The sequence below is a fragment of the Pleurodeles waltl genome, chromosome 10 (genome assembly GCF_031143425.1).
Source record: "Pleurodeles waltl isolate 20211129_DDA chromosome 10, aPleWal1.hap1.20221129, whole genome shotgun sequence".
Lineage (NCBI taxonomy): Eukaryota > Metazoa > Chordata > Amphibia > Caudata > Salamandridae > Pleurodeles > Pleurodeles waltl.
Window position 1 is genome coordinate 942,914,601 of NC_090449.1, and position 22,872 is coordinate 942,937,472.

Sequence of the window (22,872 nt, forward strand, 5' to 3'; positions counted from 1 at the left end):
GTTTCCCTCCCTCTTCCCCAGTTCTCTATGGAGTTGATGTTGTAGGAGAGCTAAATTTGATTGAACACAATCCCCGGGTTCAGGCCAGATGAGACATTCCAGATGTGAAGGAAGGTGTCACCGCCCATTTGGGGCAAAGTAGATACGAGGTGTTTTGCTCGGAAAACATTATCTGTAAGTGAAAGAATGCCTGCAAAAATGTCAAAGCAAATGTGTCCCCGGGCTGGAACTTTCGGTAATAAAGTGTAAAGCCTCATCCCATTAGTTAAGTGCTGCGATACTGGCTTCTGCTGCCAGTTGTGTTTTGGTACTTAGTCTCCTCTGCTTGCTTTATTGCGTGCTCCTCTTCTTCCTTGGGGATCTTAGGATATATGCGCGCGCGCACACACACATGTATATTTACACACACACACACACACACACACACACACACACACACACACATATATAATATATTTGTATACATATATATACCTATATACACACACACACATATATATATATATATATATATATATATCTATCAAATACACGTATATATTTGTATACACACATACATTCGCATATATAAATATATTTGTGTGTGAATGTCCATACATCTATATTGGAAAAATTGTTCTGTAATAAAACGTATTCAACGTGTGTGCGAGCCTCAGAAGCATGATTTTGCACGTGGTTTGAGCCTGCCTACCCCGATACTACTTTTTGTGGTCTTCTGCGCGGATCCGGCTATAGGTTCTGCATGTTAAACGTTGATGTCTGCCGTGTTTACTCGTGGCAGAGTATTAGCCCGGTGAAATACGCTTTGCAATGTATTCTCAGATGAGTGCTGTATGTGCTAGTCTTATTGTTTAGATTGCCCTTCTGCTTACATTTCATCATTTCGGTTGTAAAATAGCTATGCGTCCAGGGGTCTGGAAAAACTACCTTTTTTGCTCATTAAATTACACATGTGAACCAGCTCAACTGTTCCAACTGAAACCAATCCTGAAATTTAAGCTCTGTAAAATTCCTACTGGTCATGTTTGTTGTAATCCTGCATGTGTGTTTGTTTAGGTTTGTGGGGACTAAGCCTACATTCTGGTCATGATTAGTCTGAGTCACTTTATATGAAAAGCTTTTATGGACTTTATTATTAAGCATTATGTGTCTCCCTGACAATTTTCATTAGAGTCTGAATATATCTTTGTGTAATTATATAGTTGTTTCAAAGATTTCTAAACCCCTGCTTAATCCCTAGTGCTACAAAACATCTAAGTGTCTCCCCCCCAACCCCCCTCCCCTTGTTTTCTGCTCTTTTACTTAAGGCGGCCGGAGGAACCATATCCCATCAGGTCAGCTTTTCCTATTTTAATGGATTTAATTCCCTCCTTAACAACATGGAGCTCATTAGAAAGATCTACAGTACTCTGGCTGGCAACAGAAAAGACGTGGAAGTTACCAAAGGTTAGCATACCTTTCTTTTTTCCTGTGATTTTCCATGCTTTATGAGATGTTTGTGGGATTAGAGTTCAGATGGAGCCTCTAAATGACTGTGCTGTTTTCCTGGCCCTTTGCCTTCCTGTGTCTTGTATCGTGCCTACACATATAAAGTTTTTACATCGAGAGAATTTCTATATGTAACACTTTTTTAAGCACTGCTGCTATGTGGCCGTATGTTATACATAACACTTTAGCTAGTCCTGACTTTTTAGACAACCACAAGATGCATTCTAGGACTTGTAGTTTAGCTTTCAAATGCTAAACAGCCAACCTTGTCAGAATGCAAAGTTTTGTTGGCTAGCAAGTCAACAGTCACAGTATGACGTGAGTCTGCTTTGATCCAAAATGTCAGTTTAATTTTCCTTGAAATTTGAGATACACATGAAATGTATGTGGAGTTCCTTTAAAATGGTGTACATTGACACTGTGTTTGTAAGCCTGACACTCTTTAAGCACTCCTCCTATTATCAATACTGCAGGGGTCCTCGCAACATAGTCCTATCATGGGAGTATGTGGAACACATATGGTGTACAGCTAACTATCAAAGTCTTTCAGAGTTTGTTTGGATTATATCTGGCCACACTGGCAAGCATTGGTTCAGCAAGGAGCATACAGGTGGTACAAAGCCTATTTTGCCTGCTACGTGGAAGACAAGGAAATGAGTACAGATATCTGTATATTTGCACCAGTGTACATACTTAGAGGAGTTTTCAGACAATGACTGAACCGAATAAAGTTAATTAACTTTAAGTAACTTCTATTTATTTCGGTCTGGTGTTTGCTAATACTTTTTATAGTAAAATAATCTATAGAATACATTTAGTCAAGGGGCGTTCAACCACCCCTCTTAATTCATTGTTCTGTTAGTGTGACCATTTTTATTCCGCCTACTGAAGCAGTAAGCCTGTATCAGTGTGTCAGCCCACTTCAGCCATTGGCACCATTCACTTTGAATGCTTGCATTCTGCTCTTTCACGAGGAACACCTCTGCAGACAAACTAGTTTCCCTCAGTGCCTCGGACTGCATGGACAATGTGTGCTTATGCTTTTTGAGACCAAAAATATGATTTTACTTTTAACCAATTATCTTTTATATTCTATTTGCCAGGGTCTGGTCATTTCCCGCCCCCCCACCCCCTCCCCCCCTTAACAATAATGTTTTAGGAAACAAATGGCAAAACAAAACAAGCATTGTCAAACCATCGCTCTTCTGAGTTTATTGAAAAGAGTAGGAGTTCCTGAATTGTTTGCATACTTGGACTAATCGTGATCATTTAATCAAAAAATGCATGCCAGATTCCAGTATCCTCATTTTAAGACTTACAAACCACTTGCTTATTTTTACATTTCTTTGCTTTTTTACTGGTTTCACCCCTCTGAGATTTCCTGTTATTACCCTCCTACAATTTGGTGTGCTTTCTTTGACCCTAACACAATTTTGTTTGGAAAAACGTGGTTGGATAGTCACAAACCTCGTTTCATAAGAGCAGACGCAATAAAAAAAAAATCCGACCTCTACAACCAATAAGATTGTTTGGCTTCACACTTCTAAAAACTGATGTGCATAAACGAAATAGGGTGATAATTAATTTCTTTAAAAACATTCTTGCAGATTCGTCAAGCTCCCCCAAAGTTATTAACAAAGACATAAGAAACACGTTACCTGTGGAAAGCTTCAGCTCACCATAGCTACAGTCATCATCACTTCCTCCTAAATAAATAACGTGTGCCGATCCACACAGTCTAATATGTTATTTAGTACCATTGTTAAATGTGGGGAGGGGCTGTATCTTACAGAAGTTACAACCGTCAGTTTGTGATACTAACCCTGCTATTGTTCAACAATAGTAATAAATAGCTTATCATTTTTTGTGCATCAGCATATGTTGTTTATTCTGTTCTTTCATTTGCATTCGGTATGCATGTATGTGCATTAAGTAGATTATTTTCTGATGGATACTTCTGCCCGCAGATTCCTCACCTTGTTAATGTCCGTGGTTGCTAGACTGGATATGGAAAATTGAAAGCAGTGCTCCTGTACAGCATCAGGTCGTGACATGTGACTCCATGTCAAAGCCATTCGGTTCCTGAAGTGACTAACGTAGCCATGCGTGCTGACATTAGTTTCTTTCTTCCTACGCCTGTGGATGTGGATCCAGACCTCCACTCCTCTTTTTCCTTCACTTGTGAAGAGACTTTTTCCCTTCAGAAATTTTCTAGTGGACCAGGAATGTCACCTCCCAAAACTACAAGGTTGCAAACAATGTCTGCTTTGGGGACTGTCTGAAACAGTCTGTGTCAGATCCCTACGAGGTGTCTTTGGTTCTTGGGCTCATTGCACAAATCAAAGGCCTGTGACGACTGCCCCCAGAAGAACCTCAATGCCATCTGAGATCATGAGGCGAAGCTCTATCTGGCGAAGCACTGGAAGGCTCTGCACAGATCCCTCTGTGGTCAAGGTTGAGAGTGTGGACCTGCTCTTGCTGCCAAAGCTCAAAATCTTCGGATAATTAAAAGAAAAAACACAATAAGCCCAGACAGTACTTGAATCCTTTCCTCCTTTCTCCAAAAAGGCTCAAGGGTATCACTGTGCTTCCTGCACTTGCTTCAGTTCCACTTTGGACCTGATTCCATTGCTTGACACAATGCATCCTAAATTCCTTGGCCCAAGAGTGATGGAACATCAAATCAAAACTTCTCAAGAGGCTATGCTGCACATTTTTGGCACATTTCGACTCCATCTGGTGGCGTTCATGCCCCAAGGGTCTACAGGACCTTTTCAGTCGGGTTACCACTGACTGGTTCGCTCTCAACATAACTTGGACACCTTGAACCAGCCTCTGGTTCTGTACTGGTATACTGGTCAGTGCCAACACCTGCACCAGCCCCTTGCTCATCAGTGCCATTTGTGCCAGAAGGGGACCTGCATTGTATCATACTGTCAAGATCTTTACATGCCACCGCCTATACTGAACCCATCGGACTAGGATATGATTCAGCTACCGCACATCTGTGCGCATATATTGGACAAGGTTTTTGCTTGGGCTCTGATATGAGCCAGCCATATAGTCAACTGGTGCATGGAATTACAGGAGGCCAGTGAAATGGACACATCACCTGCCATTGGGTTAGCTCTCTACCCCCCCCCCCCCCCCAATGTGCTCTGAGCCAACCTATTGCCTGTTGCCATAGACCTTCTCCAGGTGACTGAGATTTTTTAACTCTGCCTCCAACATCCGGATAGCTTAGTGGTACAGGCACCCACCAGTGAAGTAAACCCTAACACTTTAGCAACTACTCCCTTTGATAGGGAGTCGAAACGAAAGGGGAACTTTTGGAAAGCAAATTTTCGCCTCAACCAGTCTTGCCATGAGGTTAGTCAATGCAAGCTGCCTTTAGGACAAGTGGGGTGATATCTTGTATGCGGTCCAAGAAGACAAGACAGTTGGATGTGGCCAAATTTTTCAACCACACAGGCCTGGACACCACTGATTGTCTAGATAGAGGTATGATAACTAGAGGTATGAGAACTAGCAGGATGCTTATACTCTCCTGCATGGATATGAGGTCCAGAGGGTTCTCTGGTGATGTCCAGGCATCCTTAATGGAATTGCCTTTTGATGACTCAGTCGTGATTGGCGAAAAGGTGGACTCAACCCATCATTTAAAAGAAAGCTGAGCTATGGCATGTTTTCTGGGCCTCCCCGCTCCAGCAATGCCCAAAACAGGCTTTTTCCATTTAGGAGATATACCAAGGGCCAGGCATATTGACGGCATTTGTCCCCACCTCCTGCACACAACGGTCTGTGGAACAGATTTTGTCCCTAACGTTGGGTGCCCTTTTGAAGCCCATCTGTGGTACCATTGAGATATGCTGCGAGATTGAAGGATTTTTAGTGAGTAGGTACCAATGTTTGTGCAGTAGTTTGCATATATATTCTTGGCCATTATGGAATTGAGTGATGTAGTGGATAGGTGTCTGATTAGTAGTCAATTTATCTTTGCTCAAGATGTCTTGTCGATCCATTTTGGTGTATTGTTCTTTAGTATAATTTAGTCTGGTCGTATTGTATCCTCTTCTGGAAAGACGTTCTGAAATGCCTGCTGCCGGATTCAAACATGGTTCCCCAAGTTCCCAGGTCGGTAGCTCTAGCCACTTAGAGAACTAAAAGAGACTCTGGAAGCAGAAGATCTGTGTCCGTGAAGATTGGCCCTATGCCACTTTATTGTCTTAAGTGAGGCTCTCAGTACTCCATCTTAGCCTTCTTTAACTGCTAATATTATCTAAGATAGTTGGATGATCTAATGGCCTAAGTGTGAGTGTTATGCCTAGACATTGTTTCTGTGTTCACTGTGCCACTGGATTCGAACTGCACTTCACGGATGAGGCCTAAGTAGGTGGAATCTTGTCTTGAATTCCTTATGTTCCCATTTCAAAGGAACCTGGTCTGACAGTTTAGCCTGAACTGTTCCTTTTGGAGCAGAACTAAGGCTGAGTTGCATCAGGCTAGTCTATAATAGCACAGTGGATGAAAAAATGGTAGCCTTTGAGCACTTGCCAGTGGCCTGGGATTATTCCGTTCATTCTCTTAATCATTTTGTTGTTTGTTACTTTCAGAAGCAAAGCAAACCGATTGGCAAAAGATACATTCTTTGAAGATTTAGAGATTTCCCCTGTGATGTCAATGATGAGATGATATCTCTGACCTCATAAAACGAAAAGAAACTTATAAAGAGCACTACTGCCTAAAGGCATCATGGGGCTACAAGCCTGAAACAAGGAAATGGTCAGCAAGAAAACGTAGGTCAGAGAGTAAACAGCCAGGCCCTCAAACGTTTCATGAAGTCAACATGGTTTTCAGTGAACCTAATATCTGGAGGCAGCGAGTTCCAAAGCTTAGCTGTAAGACAGGATAATGATATACTTCCCTGCCTACTGCGTTTGATCCTCTGGGCCACCACCTCTCTATTGCTATTAGATCTCACGTGAAGGGTAGTAATCTACCATTGAAATCTTAAGGTAATGAAACTGGGACCTTAGTTATGAAGTGCCTGTGTGCCAAACACAGAGCTTTAAACATGATAATTTTTCAAACTAGAAGCTAGTGGAGTTTTATGTAGTGCTTTGACTACCGTCTCCAGCCTCTGAAGATTAAAGATGAGGCAAACTGCCACATTCTGTGCTACTTGGCGTCTAGATTACAGTGCACGGTTTAGGCCAAGATAGAGTGTACTTGAGTAATAAAAGTGGGAAGCATTTAAGGCCTCGATAACATTCTTGTGTGATGTTTGGTATGAAGCGAAATATCATGTTCGATGGCATCTGTCGCTGTAGATACGCATGTTTTGCATAGCTCGCCATCTGGTGTTGGGCCGGAGTGTTACAAGTTTTTTTTCTTCGAAGAAGTCTTTCGAGTCACGGGACAGAGTGACTCCTCCTTTTGTCTCCATTGCGCATGGGCGTCGACTCCATCTTCGATTGTTTTTTTTCCGCCATCGGGTTCCGACGTGTTCCTGTCGCTCCGAGTTTCGGAACGGAAAGATAGCTAATTTCGGAAGATTTTCGTCGGTATTGTTGCGTTCGGGATCGGCGTAGTTAGATTCAACACCGCGTCTAAGATCGAAGAGCTCCGGTGCCCTTCGGGGTAATTTTTTTGATCCCCCGTCGGGGCCTGGTCGGCCCGACCGCGTGCAGAAGAACGCCGATGGAACGGACCCCGTTCCGTTTCTGTCCCAAATGCCACAATAAATACCCCTATACAGACCAACACTTGGTCTGCAACCTGTGCCTGTCACCTGAGCACAGTGAAGACACCTGCGAGGCCTGTCGTGCGTTCCGGTCCCGAAAAACACTCCGAGACCGTCGAGCCAGAAGACTTCAGATGGCGTCCGCGCCGACAGCCCACCGGGAGTTCGAGGAACAAGAAGAGGAGGGAACCTTTTCGATCCAAGAATCGGACTCCGAAGGATTCGACGATACACAAACCGTGAGTAAGACGTCGAAAACCACTCAGAAGAAGATTTACAAGGCCCAGGGGACGCCACTGCCACCAGGCCATGGCTCGACCCATAAATTCGGTGACCGACCGTCGGCACCGAAAAAGGCCCAAACAGTGCCGAGATCGTCCGACTCCGGTCGAGACACCGGCACGCAGCCTTCTCGGGACCGAGAAAGTGCTGGAGACAAGCATCGACACCGAGATACCGGTGTAGACACGGCTCGACGCCGAGTCAGCGGCACCGAAGAAGATCGACGCCGAGAGGTTTCGGCCCCGAAAAAGAAAAAAGTCACCTCGGAGCCGAAAAAAGATGCAGACAGGGTTTCGGTGCCAAAACAAACTGCAACCGACCCAGTTTCAGGCTCTTATACAGAAGAGCACTCGCTAACCTCCCAAATGCAAAAGCATAGGTTTGAGGAAGAGCTACACTCAACTGATGTAGACCATACGCAAAAGCGTATTTTCATACAGCAGGGGACAGGAAAAATAAGCACCCTTCCCCCTATTAGAAGAAAGAGTAGATTGGAGTTCCAAACTGAACAAACACCACAAACAAAAGTGGTGAAAAAAGTTACCCCACCACCCTCTCCTCCACCTGTGATTAACGTCTCACCAGCACAAACTCCATCACATTCCCCAGCTCACACCACCATGAGCCAGGGTGACCAAGATCAAGACGCATGGGACTTATACGACGCCCCAGTGTCAGATAACAGTCCGGAGGCATACCCTACGAAGCCATCTCCACCAGAGGACAGCACTGCGTATTCTCAAGTGGTGGCTAGAGCAGCACAATTTCACAATGTAAGCCTCCACTCAGAACAGGTCGAGGATGACTTTTTATTTAACACACTCTCCTCCACCCACAGCTCCTACCAAAGCCTGCCTATGCTCCCTGGTATGCTCCGGCACGCAAAAGAAATCTTTAAGGAGCCGGTCAAAAGTAGGGCAATCACACCAAGAGTGGAAAAAAAGTATAAGGCGCCTCCTACAGACCCGGCTTTCATCACTACACAGCTGCCACCAGACTCTGTCGTTGTAGGAGCAGCTAGGAAAAGGGCCAACTCCCACACATCTGGAGATGCACCACCCCCAGATAAAGAAAGCCGCAAGTTCGATGCAGCTGGTAAGAGAGTCGCAGCACAAGCTGCAAACCAGTGGCGCATCGCTAACTCCCAGGCACTACTTGCGCGCTATGACAGAGCCCATTGGGATGAGATGCAACATCTCATTGACCATCTGCCCAAGGACCTACAAAATAGGGCAAAACAAGTGGTTGAGGAGGGACAGACCATTTCCAACAACCAAATCCGCTCCTCCATGGACGCTGCAGATACAGCTGCACGGACAATTAATACATCTGTAACTATCAGAAGGCATGCATGGCTCCGAACGTCTGGATTTAAACCAGAGATTCAGCAAGCAGTTCTCAATATGCCTTTTAACGAAAAAGAACTGTTCGGTCCAGAAGTGGACACAGCGATTGAGAAACTCAAAAAAGACACGGACACTGCTAAAGCCATGAGCGCACTCTACTCCCCGCAGAGCAGAGGGAATTACAGCACATTCCGTAAAACACCCTTTAGAGGGGGGTTTCAGGGTCAGAGCACACAAGCCAGCACCTCACAGGCAACACCGTCCAGTTACCAGGGACAGTACAGAGGAGGTTTTCGGGGACAATATAGAGGAGGGCAATTCCCTAGGAATAGAGGAAAATTTCAAAGCCCCAAAATCCCTACTACTAAGCAGTGACTCACATGTCACTCACCCCCTCCACACAACACCAGTGGGGGGAAGAATAAGTCATTATTACAAAGCATGGGAGAAAATCACTACAGACACTTGGGTTCTAGCAATTATCCAACATGGTTATTGCATAGAATTTCTACAATTCCCTCCAAACATACCACCAAAAGCACAAAATTTGACAAAACATCATTCCAATCTCCTGGAGATAGAAGTGCAGGCACTATTGCAAAAGAATGCAATCGAATTAGTGCCAAACACACAAATAAACACAGGAGTTTACTCACTGTACTTTCTGATACCAAAGAAGGACAAAACGCTGAGACCAATCCTAGACCTCAGAATAGTGAACACATTCATCAAATCAGACCACTTTCACATGGTCACACTACAAGAAGTATTACCATTGCTAAAACTACACGACTACATGACAACTTTAGACCTCAAGGACGCGTATTTCCATATACCAATACACCCATCGCACAGGAAATACCTAAGGTTTGTATTCAAAGGAATACATTACCAATTCAAGGTACTGCCTTTCGGATTAACAACCGCACCAAGAGTCTTTACCAAATGTCTAGCAGTAGTCGCTGCACACATCAGAAGGCAGCAAATACATGTGTTCCCATATCTAGACGACTGGCTAATCAAGGCCCATTCGTTAATAGAGTGCTCAAATCACACAAATCAGATCATACAAACCCTCTTCAAACTAGGGTTCACCGTCAACTTCACGAAATCCAACATTCTGCCGTGCAAGGTACAACAATACCTAGGAGCCATAATAGACACAACAAAAGGAGTAGCCACTCCAAGTCCCCAAAGAATTCAAAATTTCAACACCATCATACAACGCATGTATCCAACACAAAAGATACAAGCAAAGATGATATTACAACTCCTAGGCATGATGTCTTCATGCATAGCCATTGTCCCAAACTCAAGACTGCACATGAGGCCCTTACAACAGTGCCTAGCATCACAGTGGTCTAAAGCACAGGGTCATCTTCTAGATCTGGTGTTAATAGACTGCCAAACTTACCTCTCGCTTCTGTGGTGGAACAACATAAATTTAAACAAAGGGCGGCCTTTCCAAGACCCAGTGCCACAATACGTAATAACAACAGATGCTTCCATGACAGGGTGGGGAGCACACCTCGATCAACACAGCATACAAGGACAATGGAACGTACATCAAACAAAACTGCATATAAATCACCTAGAACTTCTAGCAGTTTTTCAAGCACTAAAAGCTTTCCAACCAATAATAGTTCACAAATACATTCTCGTCAAGACAGACAGCATGACAACAATGTATTATCTAAACAAGCAAGGGGGGACGCACTCCACGCAGTTAAGCCTGCTAGCACAAAAAATTTGGCGTTGGGCAATTCACAACCAAATTCGCCTAATAGCACAATTTATACCAGGGATCCAAAATCAACTCGCAGACAATCTCTCTCGAGATCACCAACAGGTCCACGAATGGGAAATTCACCCCCAAATTCTGAACACCTATTTCAAACTCTGGGGAACACCTCAAATAGACTTGTTTGCGACGAAGGAGAACGCAAAATGCCAAAACTTCGCATCCAGATACCCACACAAACAGTCCCAAGGCAATGCCCTATGGATGAACTGGTCAGGGATATTTGCTTACGCTTTTCCTCCTCTCCCTCTCCTTCCTTACCTGGTAAACAAACTCAGTCAAAACAAACTCAAACTCATATTAATAGCACCAACTTGGGCAAGGCAACCCTGGTACACAACGCTGCTAGACCTATCAGTAGTACCCTACATCAAATTGCCCAACAGGCCAGATCTGTTGACACAACACAACCAAAAGATCAGACACCCAGATCCAGCATCGCTGAATCTAGCAATCTGGCTCCTGAAATCCTAGAATTCGGGCACTTACAACTTACCCAAGAATGTATGGAAGTCATAAAGCAAGCCAGAAGGCCATCCACCAGGTACTGCTATGCAAGTTAATGGAAGAGGTTTGTTTGCTACTGCCATATTAATCAAATACAACCATTACACACAACTCCAGAACATGTAGTGGGTTACTTGCTTCACTTACAAAAATCTAACCTGGCTTTCTCTCCAATTAAAATACACCTTGCAGCAATATCTGCATACCTGCAGACTACCTATTCAACTTCCCTATATAAGATACCAGTCATTAAAGCATTCATGGAGGGCCTTAGGAGAATTATACCACCAAGAACACCACCTGTTCCTTCATGGAACCTAAATGTTGTCCTAACTAGACTTATGGGTCCACCTTTTGAACCCATGCACTCCTGCGAAATACAGTTCCTAACCTGGAAGGTTGCATTTCTCATCGCCATTACTTCCCTAAGAAGAGTAAGCGAGATTCAGGCGTTTACAATACAAGAACCTTTTATACAACTACACAAGAATAAGGTCGTCCTAAGGACTAATCCTAAATTTTTGCCAAAGGTTATTTCACTGTTCCATCTAAATCAAACAGTGGAACTTCCAGTGTTCTTTCCACAACCAGATACCGTAGCTGAAAGCGCACTACATACATTAGATGTCAAAAGAGCATTAATGTATTACATTGACAGAACAGAACAAAGAACATCAGAAAGACTAAACAACTATTTATTGCATTTCAAAAACCTCATGCAGGAAACCCAATATCAAAACAAGGTATAGCCAGATGGATAGTTAAATGCATCCAAATCTGCTACCTTAAAGCTAAACGACAGCTGCCCATTACACCAAGGGCACACTCAACCAGAAAGAAAGGTGCTACCATGGCCTTTCTAGGAAACATCCCAATGCAAGAAATATGTAAGGCAGCCACATGGTCTACGCCTCACACATTCACCAAGCACTACTGTGTAGACGTGTTATCCGCACAACAAGCCACAGTAGGTCAAGCCGTATTAAGAACATTATTTCAAACTACTTCCACTCCTACTAGCTGAGCCACCGCTTTTGGGGAGATAACTGCTTACTAGTCTATGCAAGACATGCGTATCTACAGCGACAGATGCCATCGAACTGAAAATGTCACTTACCCAGTGTACATCTGTTCGTGGCATCAGTCGCTGTAGATTCGCATGTGCCCACCCGCCTCCCCGGGAGCCTGTAGCAGTTTGGAAGTTACCTTCAACTATTTGTATATGTATCATCTCAACCTTAAATAGGTACATACTTAGTCACTCCATTGCATGGGCACTATTACTACAATTCAACTCCTACCTCACCCTCTGCGGGGAAAAACAATCGAAGATGGAGTCGACGCCCATGCGCAATGGAGACAAAAGGAGGAGTCACTCGGTCCCGTGACTCGAAAGACTTCTTCGAAGAAAAACAACTTGTAACACTCCGGCCCAACACCAGATGGCGAGCTATGCAAAACATGCGAATCTACAGCGACTGATGCCACGAACAGATGTACACTGGGTAAGTGACATTTTCATTTTAGGGTCTGCAGAATGGCAAAGCAGGCAGCCGTGAGTTGATAGACATGAGACTCAAAAGAGAGGGAGCTGTCAAATACATCTCCTAAATTTCTTGCATAAACAACTGGCAACGGTAGTGCGCCTGGTTCCTCTGGCCATCAGGCACTGGACCAAGATATCAAATCCCTGACAAACAGTAAAATCTCTATCATCTCAAGCGAACTACTAATGTGGAGTGTACACTAGGTGAGATGTCATTGAGAGGTCCAACAAGCTCAGTGAGGCAGATTAGCCGAATCAAGCACCCATCTGATCTTATCTGCCACTCGTGCTGACGCTGTACTGTGGCCACCTCGGAGCGTGCTTCAAACATATCCAGAAAATTGTTTTGGTTAATTCCTGATTCAAGGTTCTTTCCAGGATCTTAGCAGAAAGAGGCAGCAGAGATATTGGCTTAAAGTATTTCAAACCCTTAGGATCTAACGAAGGTTACTTTAGAAGAGGAATAACAGTTGCCTCCTTTCAAATTTAATGGAAGATGCCCACTTCTATGAAAGTGTTACATAGAGCAGTAAGATAGGTGGACATTTTTTTCTGGTGAAGGCTTCAGAATGTGAGGCAGACAGGTATCTGTGGGCGCACCAGACTAAGGAGAAGTAGATCCCTAACTTGCAGTTCCCTGAGGGTAGAGAGTTTGGCCAAGATATTGGGTTTATGCTTGTTAGATTCTTTCTTAGGATAGAAATGAGTCAGGAGTGTTAGCAACTGGAAACTCCACATAAATACTCTCAATCTTCTCCCAAAACAAGGTGACCAAATGATAACCGAAATTCTGAGATATTAGTAGAAGTGACTTTAAGGAGGTTGTATAGGTTTTCTTCTACTGCAGATATTTCCTTTAGGCGGTTCTTAGCATCTTCAATTTTTGGTCTATGCCTCTCTCCATGCTATGCTTACATAGGGTGTTCTGTGCCACTCACACATCCCCCATCTCCATATCAATTAAAAGAGCATAGACTTGAGATTGTTTGAACATTCTCTGTGTAATAGTATGGGTAGTGCTTGAAACGAATACTACTCTCGGCAGGATATTCATCTTTGTTACATTTATGCTTACCACCTATGATTAAACAAACAATGGTACAGCCAACAGGTCTGTATAAAGATGGGCAAATGTTTTAAAAAAACTGCCCACTCAGAACGTATTGAAGGAAGCTCAATGATGAGTAGGGTAAACCCACTGCACAAAGCTGCTGTGGACAAAAGTAAAATGTGTATGCCACTTGAACATGAATACACCACTAGAAGAAGGCAGCTGCGCCAATAAATGTGTGTTCACTGAATGAGGAGTGCTATAGTGCAGTGAAACTCTTTACCCTTGTTATAGAGCAACTAGTGTAAGGTTACATATTACTATAAAAACCTCACCTCATCCTTCAGCTGCCATGGTTTTGTGCTCTCCTTGCTCCTTATTTTCAAATCGAGTGATATATTATATTAATGGATCTAAAAATGGTGCAGGGTTTAATAATGAACAGGGTTAAGTCTTTTTTAGATTGCAGGGTTTCTAGGGCTCATCAAGGAAATGCAGTTAAACTGGGGAGGAAATCTTAAGCTGTGAGCAGTGGAATTAGATTCCTCGTGATATACTGGTCAATCAGTATGCACACAAATGCACAATAACATGCATGCAGTCAAATGCATTCTCACACATGCATACATATCGTGTGACAACACTTTGAGTAATGCTTATGAACAAAATGAGCTCCCTGTGAAAATAAAAACGTGCACAAGTATTATTATAAATATCAGTAGCATGGGTAATAAGAATATGGTGAAAAAGCTAGTCAGTTTAGTTCAGCTTCACAACAGTGAGTCAGTGAATGGCGACGCCCAGTCACGCTGCAGAGTTTTTAAATGACACATTCAAGCTGCTGGAGTGTTGGGAGAGGAAGCAGACACTTAAAAAGAGACGTACCTGGACATATCCGCTTCTCCTACGAGTTGGCACCAAGAAAATCTCGAGAATCTTGCATGGTATGGCCTACATTTCAAGAAGGAAAGAATCGGCGAAATAAACAAAGGACAACATATTGCCTGTCCATGGCTCGATGCCTTACATAACCTGCACAAAAACGTCAATCTTCAAACAGTTTGTGTTGTTCATTGTAATTATAACATTAATCTTAAAGACTGCGTTCTTACTTTAGCATTAATTTCATTTTAATTTATTTGATATTTTTATTAATAATTGGTCCCTTACGATCTATTTTTGGGTTCATGCACAGCAGTTTTTGTAAACCGGGTGGAAAAAGCTTTGTTTCCCCTATGGCTCACTTGGATGCTAAAACCATCCAAGCTTTCTCTACCGAGTTATCCTGAGTCTAGAGAAAGAAAGTGCCAGTCTGCAGCTTGTAGCGAAATCCTAATTCTTTTGCTAAAGCAGAATCGATTCGGTGTTGTAAGTAGCAAAACCAATAAAAACCAAGCTCTTCTTTAAGTCAATTTTTTAACAAAGTTGATAATTACGTAGAGTATTTGAAACGGATTATCACATTTTTTAAACTAAAATGGAATCATCTTCTTTTGGTAGAACTCAATCAATTATTTACTGATTTTCCAAAAATATCTTTAGCCTATATCGATGGGACGGCTTCCTTTAACTGAATGAAGTAAATAATGATTGCTGTGTGGCGACCCAGAAGTCAGGGAGCATTTCAAAGCAGTGATCCGACAGCACTAGGCATTGCCTGTCCATCCACAATGCTGGTCCATTTTTTAGCACTGTAGCAAGGCAGCCCGCAGGTTGTGTGAATTTTTGTACCGTCTAGTAAAGCTACACTGATTGAGACTCAAGAGTAACAAAAGGCAGAAACTGGTTAAGATATGTTGGCTGTGGGGAGGTTATCTTCATGTGGACTCCTTTGCTGCTCGTGGTAATGCAGAAGAAATGAATCCTTGGTGAAAATGCTGTCTCGCGAAAGCCTGATCCTTCAGACGTCTAGTGGCTGAGGAGAGTAGAGCCATTGCTCCGTTCTGTATGCCGCCGTGGGCGGAATCAAAAAGTGAACGGCAGCTGAACAAACCACTGGATGAAGAAGCCTGACTGAAAGGCCCCTCTTTGTATCTATTTATATGTATGCATTTTTAAGGATTTAACACCAGACCTAAAGAAGGATGTCCCTCTCTACCGATACTCCTTTAGCGATTTAAGGACTGGAGTGCAATTTGCCCCTTTTATATCAGGATTTGTTAAAGTGTCTCACACCAGATAAGTTATCTCCTGTGATGTCCTCGCGAAGTTTTCGGAGAACGCAGCATGTCTTTTCCTAGAACTGGCCGTGAAAGGGCCAGCAGAAACAGCATGCCATTCTTGACCTTGCAGAGTACTTAATTCGTGCCGGACGTGATATCCAACGTGCCCCCGCACCTAATTTAGATGGTGGTGGTCTATTTAGCACTATATTTTTGACCTTTACCAACCTTCTCTATTTATTTCAGAAAATACGTTTCAGAAGTGAAAAGAGGAGGGCTGAAATAAATGGAACAGGGTGGCAAATGTCACTGGGTTGTACTAAAGCTGTCGTCAGCCTCTGGTACGTCTGCAACTGTGAAAATGGGAATCAGTCAAGTCCTGCCGTGTATAGTGGAGGAATGTATAACATAAATTTTTTGCTTTTTTAACAATATGGTAAGTTTCCCTGAAGCTGTGCACATGCAACAACAATGCAGACCTTCCTTAGAGAAACTTATTGCAGTATAGCTACCATTAGAGCAGCAAGTGCAGTGGAACCGGAAACCCAGGGTGTGAGCTGCCCCAATTCTGTCTATTGTTTACTCACCAATAGAAGCCCATTTTCCTATTTGACTTTATTATTTTCAAACTATTCTTATGGAGAACTTGCCAAATACTGATGAGGAAGGTGGATTGGCTAGCAACTCGTGCATTAAGGACTACTTTGAGAGGCTCCATGCCTGAAGTTCGCAGTGTCGGTGGTAGAAGTGGGCAGTGCCAGTGGGAAAAGAGAGCCGGACTCTTAAGAAATATTTTGGACACCAGCATTTCTGAATTACTTGTATTTATTTTATAAATTAAGCACAGCCTGTACTTGTGCTGTTAAGATGTTGCCATAATTTCATTCTCCTTGATGTTCATGACTCATGTTCAAGGAAAACTATTTGTAACCTAACGCACTGTAATGCAAAGCCTAAGTATTCTGCCGTGGCTGTCATCTCCTCCTTAGACGAACAGCCTCACTTTCTAGATCCTTAAACAGGGCATGATTTACAAAGTGATACGTGTTTTAAAGCTTCTTATGGATGCCCAGGACTCCTTTGCTTATTTTCATTTCCTTTTTTATTTTCAGAGGAGTTTGTTCTGGCTGCACAGAAATTTGGTCAGGTTACACCCATGGAAGTAGACATCTTGTTTCAGTTAGCAGATTTATATGAGCCACGCGGGTGAGTAGAGCATTCCCTTGTTTCTTGTTTAAATTGTAGAGTTACGATACTAAAATACAAGGATTAAAGTGCCGTTTTGGTTTCCTTTGTTTTCAGCTAAGCCAGTCGAACTTGTTGATATTTTTGCTTGTTCTCCTCTAGACGTATGACTTTAGCCGACATTGAAAGGATAGCTCCTCTGGAAGAGGGAGCACTGCCGTACAACCTAGCAGAGGCTCAGAGACAGGTATGGGATACTTACATTTTGTCTGATGCTTTATGTTAAAGTGCTTTCAGCCTTGTCTCTAGAAGTACTAAAATGAGTACCTGTGTATACGTTTCAGTTATAAAAAGTTATGCATACTTATGAGGCTGCTTAGTAAAAGTGGTTGCAAACCAACCCCCTTATTAGGGTCGAGCCTGCGTATCGCTTGCGAGACGCTGTAGTAGTTAGAAAAGGGCTCAGAGCCCCGCCCATGTCACGTCAGTGTCTTTCATTGGGTCGTGGGCCTGCCTTTTAAAATGTGCTTGCTTTCATTAGTGGAAGGCATGCATACGTCATGCCTTTTTCGGTGTTTAGTCGTCCTCGAGCACAGTGACCAAGTACTGAAAAAATACCAAGCTCGCTGTTTTCCGTCCGGTTTGTGGACTACTTTTTCTCTTTTTTCGCAGCGCGATCTCGCTTGTTTAGCAGAACGATCATGCTTGTTTTTTTCCATTTAATGAGGCAACAAAAGTCAGGTTGGGAGTTTACAACTGCCAATAGCTCTAACTCTGAGAAATGCGAGACCCGTTGCATTGCAAATGCTTGTTATTTTTAGGGTCAAGCCTGCGCTAACATGTGCTTGCCCATGCGTATCTTTTGCGAGATGCTGTAGTAGTTAGAAAAGGGCTTGGAGCCCCGTCCATGTCACGTCAGTGTCTTTCATTGATACGTGGGCTTGCCTTTTAAAATCTGCTTGCTTTCATTAGCGTAAGGCATGCATACGTCATTCCTTTTCCGGTGGTTAGCCCTCCTCAAGCGCAGCGACCAAATACTGAAAACATACGAGGCTCGCTGTTTTCCATCCGGTTTGTAGGCTACTATTTCTCTTTTTTTCACAGCGCGATCTCGCTTGGCAGAAGTCGAGCGTTTTGCGTGACATCGACCCTGTTACATAGTTAATTGCACTTTTGAGGGTTACGTAGATAATTGCACTTTTGCCGATAGGTTTCACTACAAGTGAACTGTAGCAGCGTGATTGCGCTCCTTTTTTTTTCATTTAATGAGGCAAGAAAAGTCCGGTTGTGAGTTTATAACTGCCAGTAGCTCTAACTCGGAGAAATGCGAGACTGTTGCATTGCAAATGCTTGTTTACTTTACCTACTTGTTAATTTGAAATTACCCCTAAAACATTAGGTTGTTTGATTTTTCCTCAACCTCCCACTCCCAATCAGATAGACGCACAGGGGTGTTGATAAGAGGCCTTCAGCTTTTGTTGCATGTGCTATATGTATAGCACAAGCATAGCCAAAAGTCAGTGGAGCACTGTAGAGGGTCATCATCATCATCAAAAGTACTTTATTTCGATAAATAAATATCATAAAAAGGCAAAAAAACAGTACAATCAAAAATTACAGGCAGTCAGCAATTCATATTATCTAAAATGTTTCAAAAGGGGGTCAGTAAAGTAAAACATCCTAAAAACATCATTTAACGTGAAACATTAATATTCTCCCAGAATCGCAGAGCTTACATTTCCTATAAAAGATTAATTAATCACTCAATTCATTACGGTAGAATAATCGGATTGATGGCAAACTTCTTTTTCTTAACCCTAACAGCTCCCACTAAAAAACTAGCAACATGGAACATAATCCTAGGGGTCTGCAATAACTGTAAGAACAAGAGGGCAGGTTTGACCTGTATAAACCCCTCCTCCTTTAAAATCGGGAACAAATATTTCTTTCTTAGGGCCGCGTAATGGTCACATAATAACAGAAAATGCATTGTATTCTGGATCGAGAAATTATCACAATTACACGGCGTTCCTTTTTCCGGAGGAGACCAGGTTTGAAAATGGCCCAGAGTTAGATGGATCAGGTTAAACCGAAAGCGTGTGAGTAGAAACCGGTGGAAGGGTTGATTAACAATAGACAAATATAGTTCAGGGCCCACATAAGTACTCAAAATAATACTGGCCTGCACCGATGGTTTCTCATATTCAACTTGTTCTCTTTCTAAACATAACAGATCTTTCATCATGCTTTTAACCAGTCCAATATCTTTAACAGTTATTGATTCCGGGGAATAAAAAAGGTCCGGTCTCCCTAATCTAACGAAACAATTTTTGATATAAACTAGCCAAGCTATTTTATTTACTTTATCCAGCTGCAGGCAATCTTTTAAAATAGAGTGGTTGAGCGGAATTTCTTGATTCAGCCAGATCTTTAGCCAGGCTAGAACGGGGGCCAGTTTAATCATGTCTGAAATGTAGCCCACACCCAATTCAGTATGGACAATGTGTGTGGAAGAAGACTGGGGATGAGAGAGAACCGATCTCAGAAATTTATTTTCCGTGATCTGTATACTTTCCATAGAGCAATAGCCCCATATCGCACTTCCATACGTTGCTATTGCAAGGCATTTTGCTTCATACATTTTTAGCAAACTAACAATTGGCCTCGCCCCGAGTTTATTCATAAAACCCCGAAGAGCAGAAGACGACTTTACAAGGGCAACATTTCTATTTTTTATCTGGGGGCCCCAGGAGCCTTTCTCATCGAAGGTGATCCCTAAGTATGGAAATATTGCTACTCTACACAGTTCTTGCCTCCCACAAGTAAACATTTTGGGAAGTTTATTTTTATTACCCTTACCCATGATCATAATCTGGGACTTTTTAACATTGATCTTTAAATCCAGGGAAGTCATAAAAACCTCAAAGGCGTCCAATAATCGTTGAAGACCAACACCAGTACGAGAAAGCAGGACAGCATCATCCGCGTATAGGAGAACCGGAATACCGAGTTCTCCTATCCGTGGGGTGTCCTGGGTAGCATCTTTTAGTGTGGATTCCAAGGCATTTATATAAATAGTAAAAAGAAGGGGAGCCAGAATGCACCCCTGCCTGACTCCCCGTGGCTAGTGCATCGCCCCGCAGTAGTAACTCTAACAGAAGCTGTTAGGTCAGTATTTAAATCTACTAAGAGGTTAACAAGAGCCTTGTCCAGTCCCATGTCAAGTAAGATTTTCCATAATTTAGATCGATTTACAAGATCAAAGGCTGACGAGAGGTCCATGAACCCCAGATACATGGAACCCTCCTTCGCCTTCGTGTATTTCTCTATTAATAAATACAAATTCAAACCTTGATCTATAGTACTCCTTTTAGGTCTAAAACCATACTGCACATCTGCTAGGACCCCTTTCTCTGTTAACAAATCGTTCAATTGTTTTAAAATAACTCGACATAAAATTTTCACTGAGGAGTCAATCAGTGAAATCGGCCTGTAACAAGATGGGTCTTGCCTGTTACCCTTTTTAAACACTGGTATAATTATAGATTTCTTCCAGGAAGACGGGATTTTATCAAATGCAAGATTATTAAAAACCTTGCATAATACCTTAGACCAAAATTTTGGAAAACTTTTAAAAACGTCCCCAGGTACCCCATCTGGGCCCGGGGCTTTGTTTTTTGTGGTTAGGTCTATAGCCCTTTCAACATCTGCGACTGCAAAAATAACTGCATCCTTGTCAGGGGAGGTTTCCCCAACTTCATCTACTAAAATTCCACCAGGAGGACCAATATTAGAGTATATCTGACTAAAGTGTTTTGTCCAGCCCTCATCTGGAATGTTTGCCTCTAAAGGAGTATTAGTTTCATCAGAAAAAAAGGGCTGATTTATTATTTTCCAGAATAAACCACTGTTTTTTAGGGTATCTGGATCCAGGAGTTGAGCCAAGGCGTTATCTTTCAGAGTCCTTTTCCTCTCTAAAATAGTTTTTTTATACACTTTCCTAGCATTTACTATTTTTGATCGATCTTTAGGGATAGTTTTTAATGCCTTTAATAGTACACCATGTGCTTTAGAGCATTCCTTATCAAATCATCTATTGCCCTCTAGCGCCTTCTGGCTAGATTTAACCTGGAGACTACGATTAATTTCTAAGCAAATCTGATCAAATGCTACTATAACCTCCTTAGGATCTGGATTTTCCGCTAGACATATAGAGATTTCATCCTCCACTTTAGATAAGACCTCCTGAAAAAAAGTTTCAGGGACTATTTTTGTCCACTTCAACCTACGATTCTGGTCTTTGACTTTAAGGTTCAAGCCCCCTCTCTCTGCGACTAATTTGAGAGAAATCAGTTCAGTGTTCTTAAGAACAAGTACAACAGGATTATGATCACTAAAAACTGACACCTCAGTACAATAATTTAAAACACTATTTAACAAAAAGGAAGACAGATAAATATAATCTATAGTAGTACCATTTTCTTTGCCCTTAAACGTAGGGGACCTACTATTCCCGTCTCCACAGCCAGACTCGTATGAATTCCATTTGGCGAGGAAAAGCTCAAGATAATCCCCCTGCCTAGTATGTTCTGGATGAGCAGTTGAGGAAAAGGGAGGGCCTTCCTCATCCCTCCTAATACATGGTAGGGTACATGGATGTATATTAAAGTCCCCTAATAATATTAACTCAAAAGTGTTAACATTTATACTATAGACTGACAAAAAATTTTCCAAGTCATCCAGGTTTTGACTGGTGCAATCATTTGCATGCGAATTATAAAAATTTATAAAAAGGATCTTACCCTTATCCTGGGTGGCAAGCTCAACAATTAGACAATTTACTGAGCCCGAGGGGCATTGGGTTAAGGTACCTTTCATATCCAGTTTGAAAAGGCTTAATAGACCCCCCTTAGGTCTTCCTGCCACACTATTAGTAGCTGGAATGCAAAAATGACAAAAGCCATCCAAAGAAAAGCTATTCGTTTGATCCCAGGTCTCTTGTAAAGCAATGACGTCAAAAGATTTTAATGTCCTTTCCCATTCGGCTATCCCAGACTTGCTCTTTAAACCGGCAATGTTCCATGTAGCAATCTTGATAGACAATGCTGAGGACTGGGAAGAATTTCCCAAGACATTTGGCAGTCAGTCATTTTCCTCCATAGAAGATAAGGCAGCATACCGATTGTGAAGAGGTAAAGTGTTGACGGTCTGCCTGTAAGTCAGCTGATGATGACTTGGCTCTCCCCTAATTTGAGACCGGGACATATTCACCAATACATTCGGGGTACAGGCATCCATACCTCTTCCGTTCTCATTTGAACATTGCCCTTGCTCATACAACGTGCGACATTGAGTATTGGCCCCATGATTATAAAAGAAGCCAAGGGGTCTAGCAAAAACCGCATTTTCTAGAGTTGGCAAAATTGCAGCTCTCAGAAGCACTGTTGCCACGTGTTGTGGATATTTAAAATTTATGATAATACAGTCTCCACCTCTATTTTTAGGGCCATTTCCAATCCAGCTGACTCTACGGATAAATAAAATGTCATTTGTAAGGGCACAAGGAAATCCACAGTTCTTATTCAGCCAAGCAAGCGTCTTGTTTTTAAGAGCAGGATACGTTTCTACCCCAGAACCATTCAAGCACATGTCAACCTCTGGGACATTTGTTAGAACCACAGTATATGGTGCACATTCTGGCGGGAGATTAATAGAATTATGTCGCCTAGTTATACTTCTTCTATCAATGACTGTCCCTCGT

General features: G+C 42.5%; 1 protein-coding gene across 1 annotated transcript in view; it reads left to right on the forward strand.

Annotated features, from left to right (window-relative positions):
• Positions 1-22,872, forward strand: part of SLC25A13 (solute carrier family 25 member 13) — a 587,939-nt gene that overhangs the window by 208,949 nt on the left and 356,118 nt on the right. Inside the window, exons 7-9 of the mRNA XM_069211738.1 lie at positions 1,308-1,446; positions 17,039-17,132; positions 17,274-17,358. Coding sequence (XP_069067839.1) covers positions 1,308-1,446; positions 17,039-17,132; positions 17,274-17,358 — 318 coding nt within the window. The remainder of the gene's footprint in view (positions 1-1,307; positions 1,447-17,038; positions 17,133-17,273; positions 17,359-22,872) is intronic.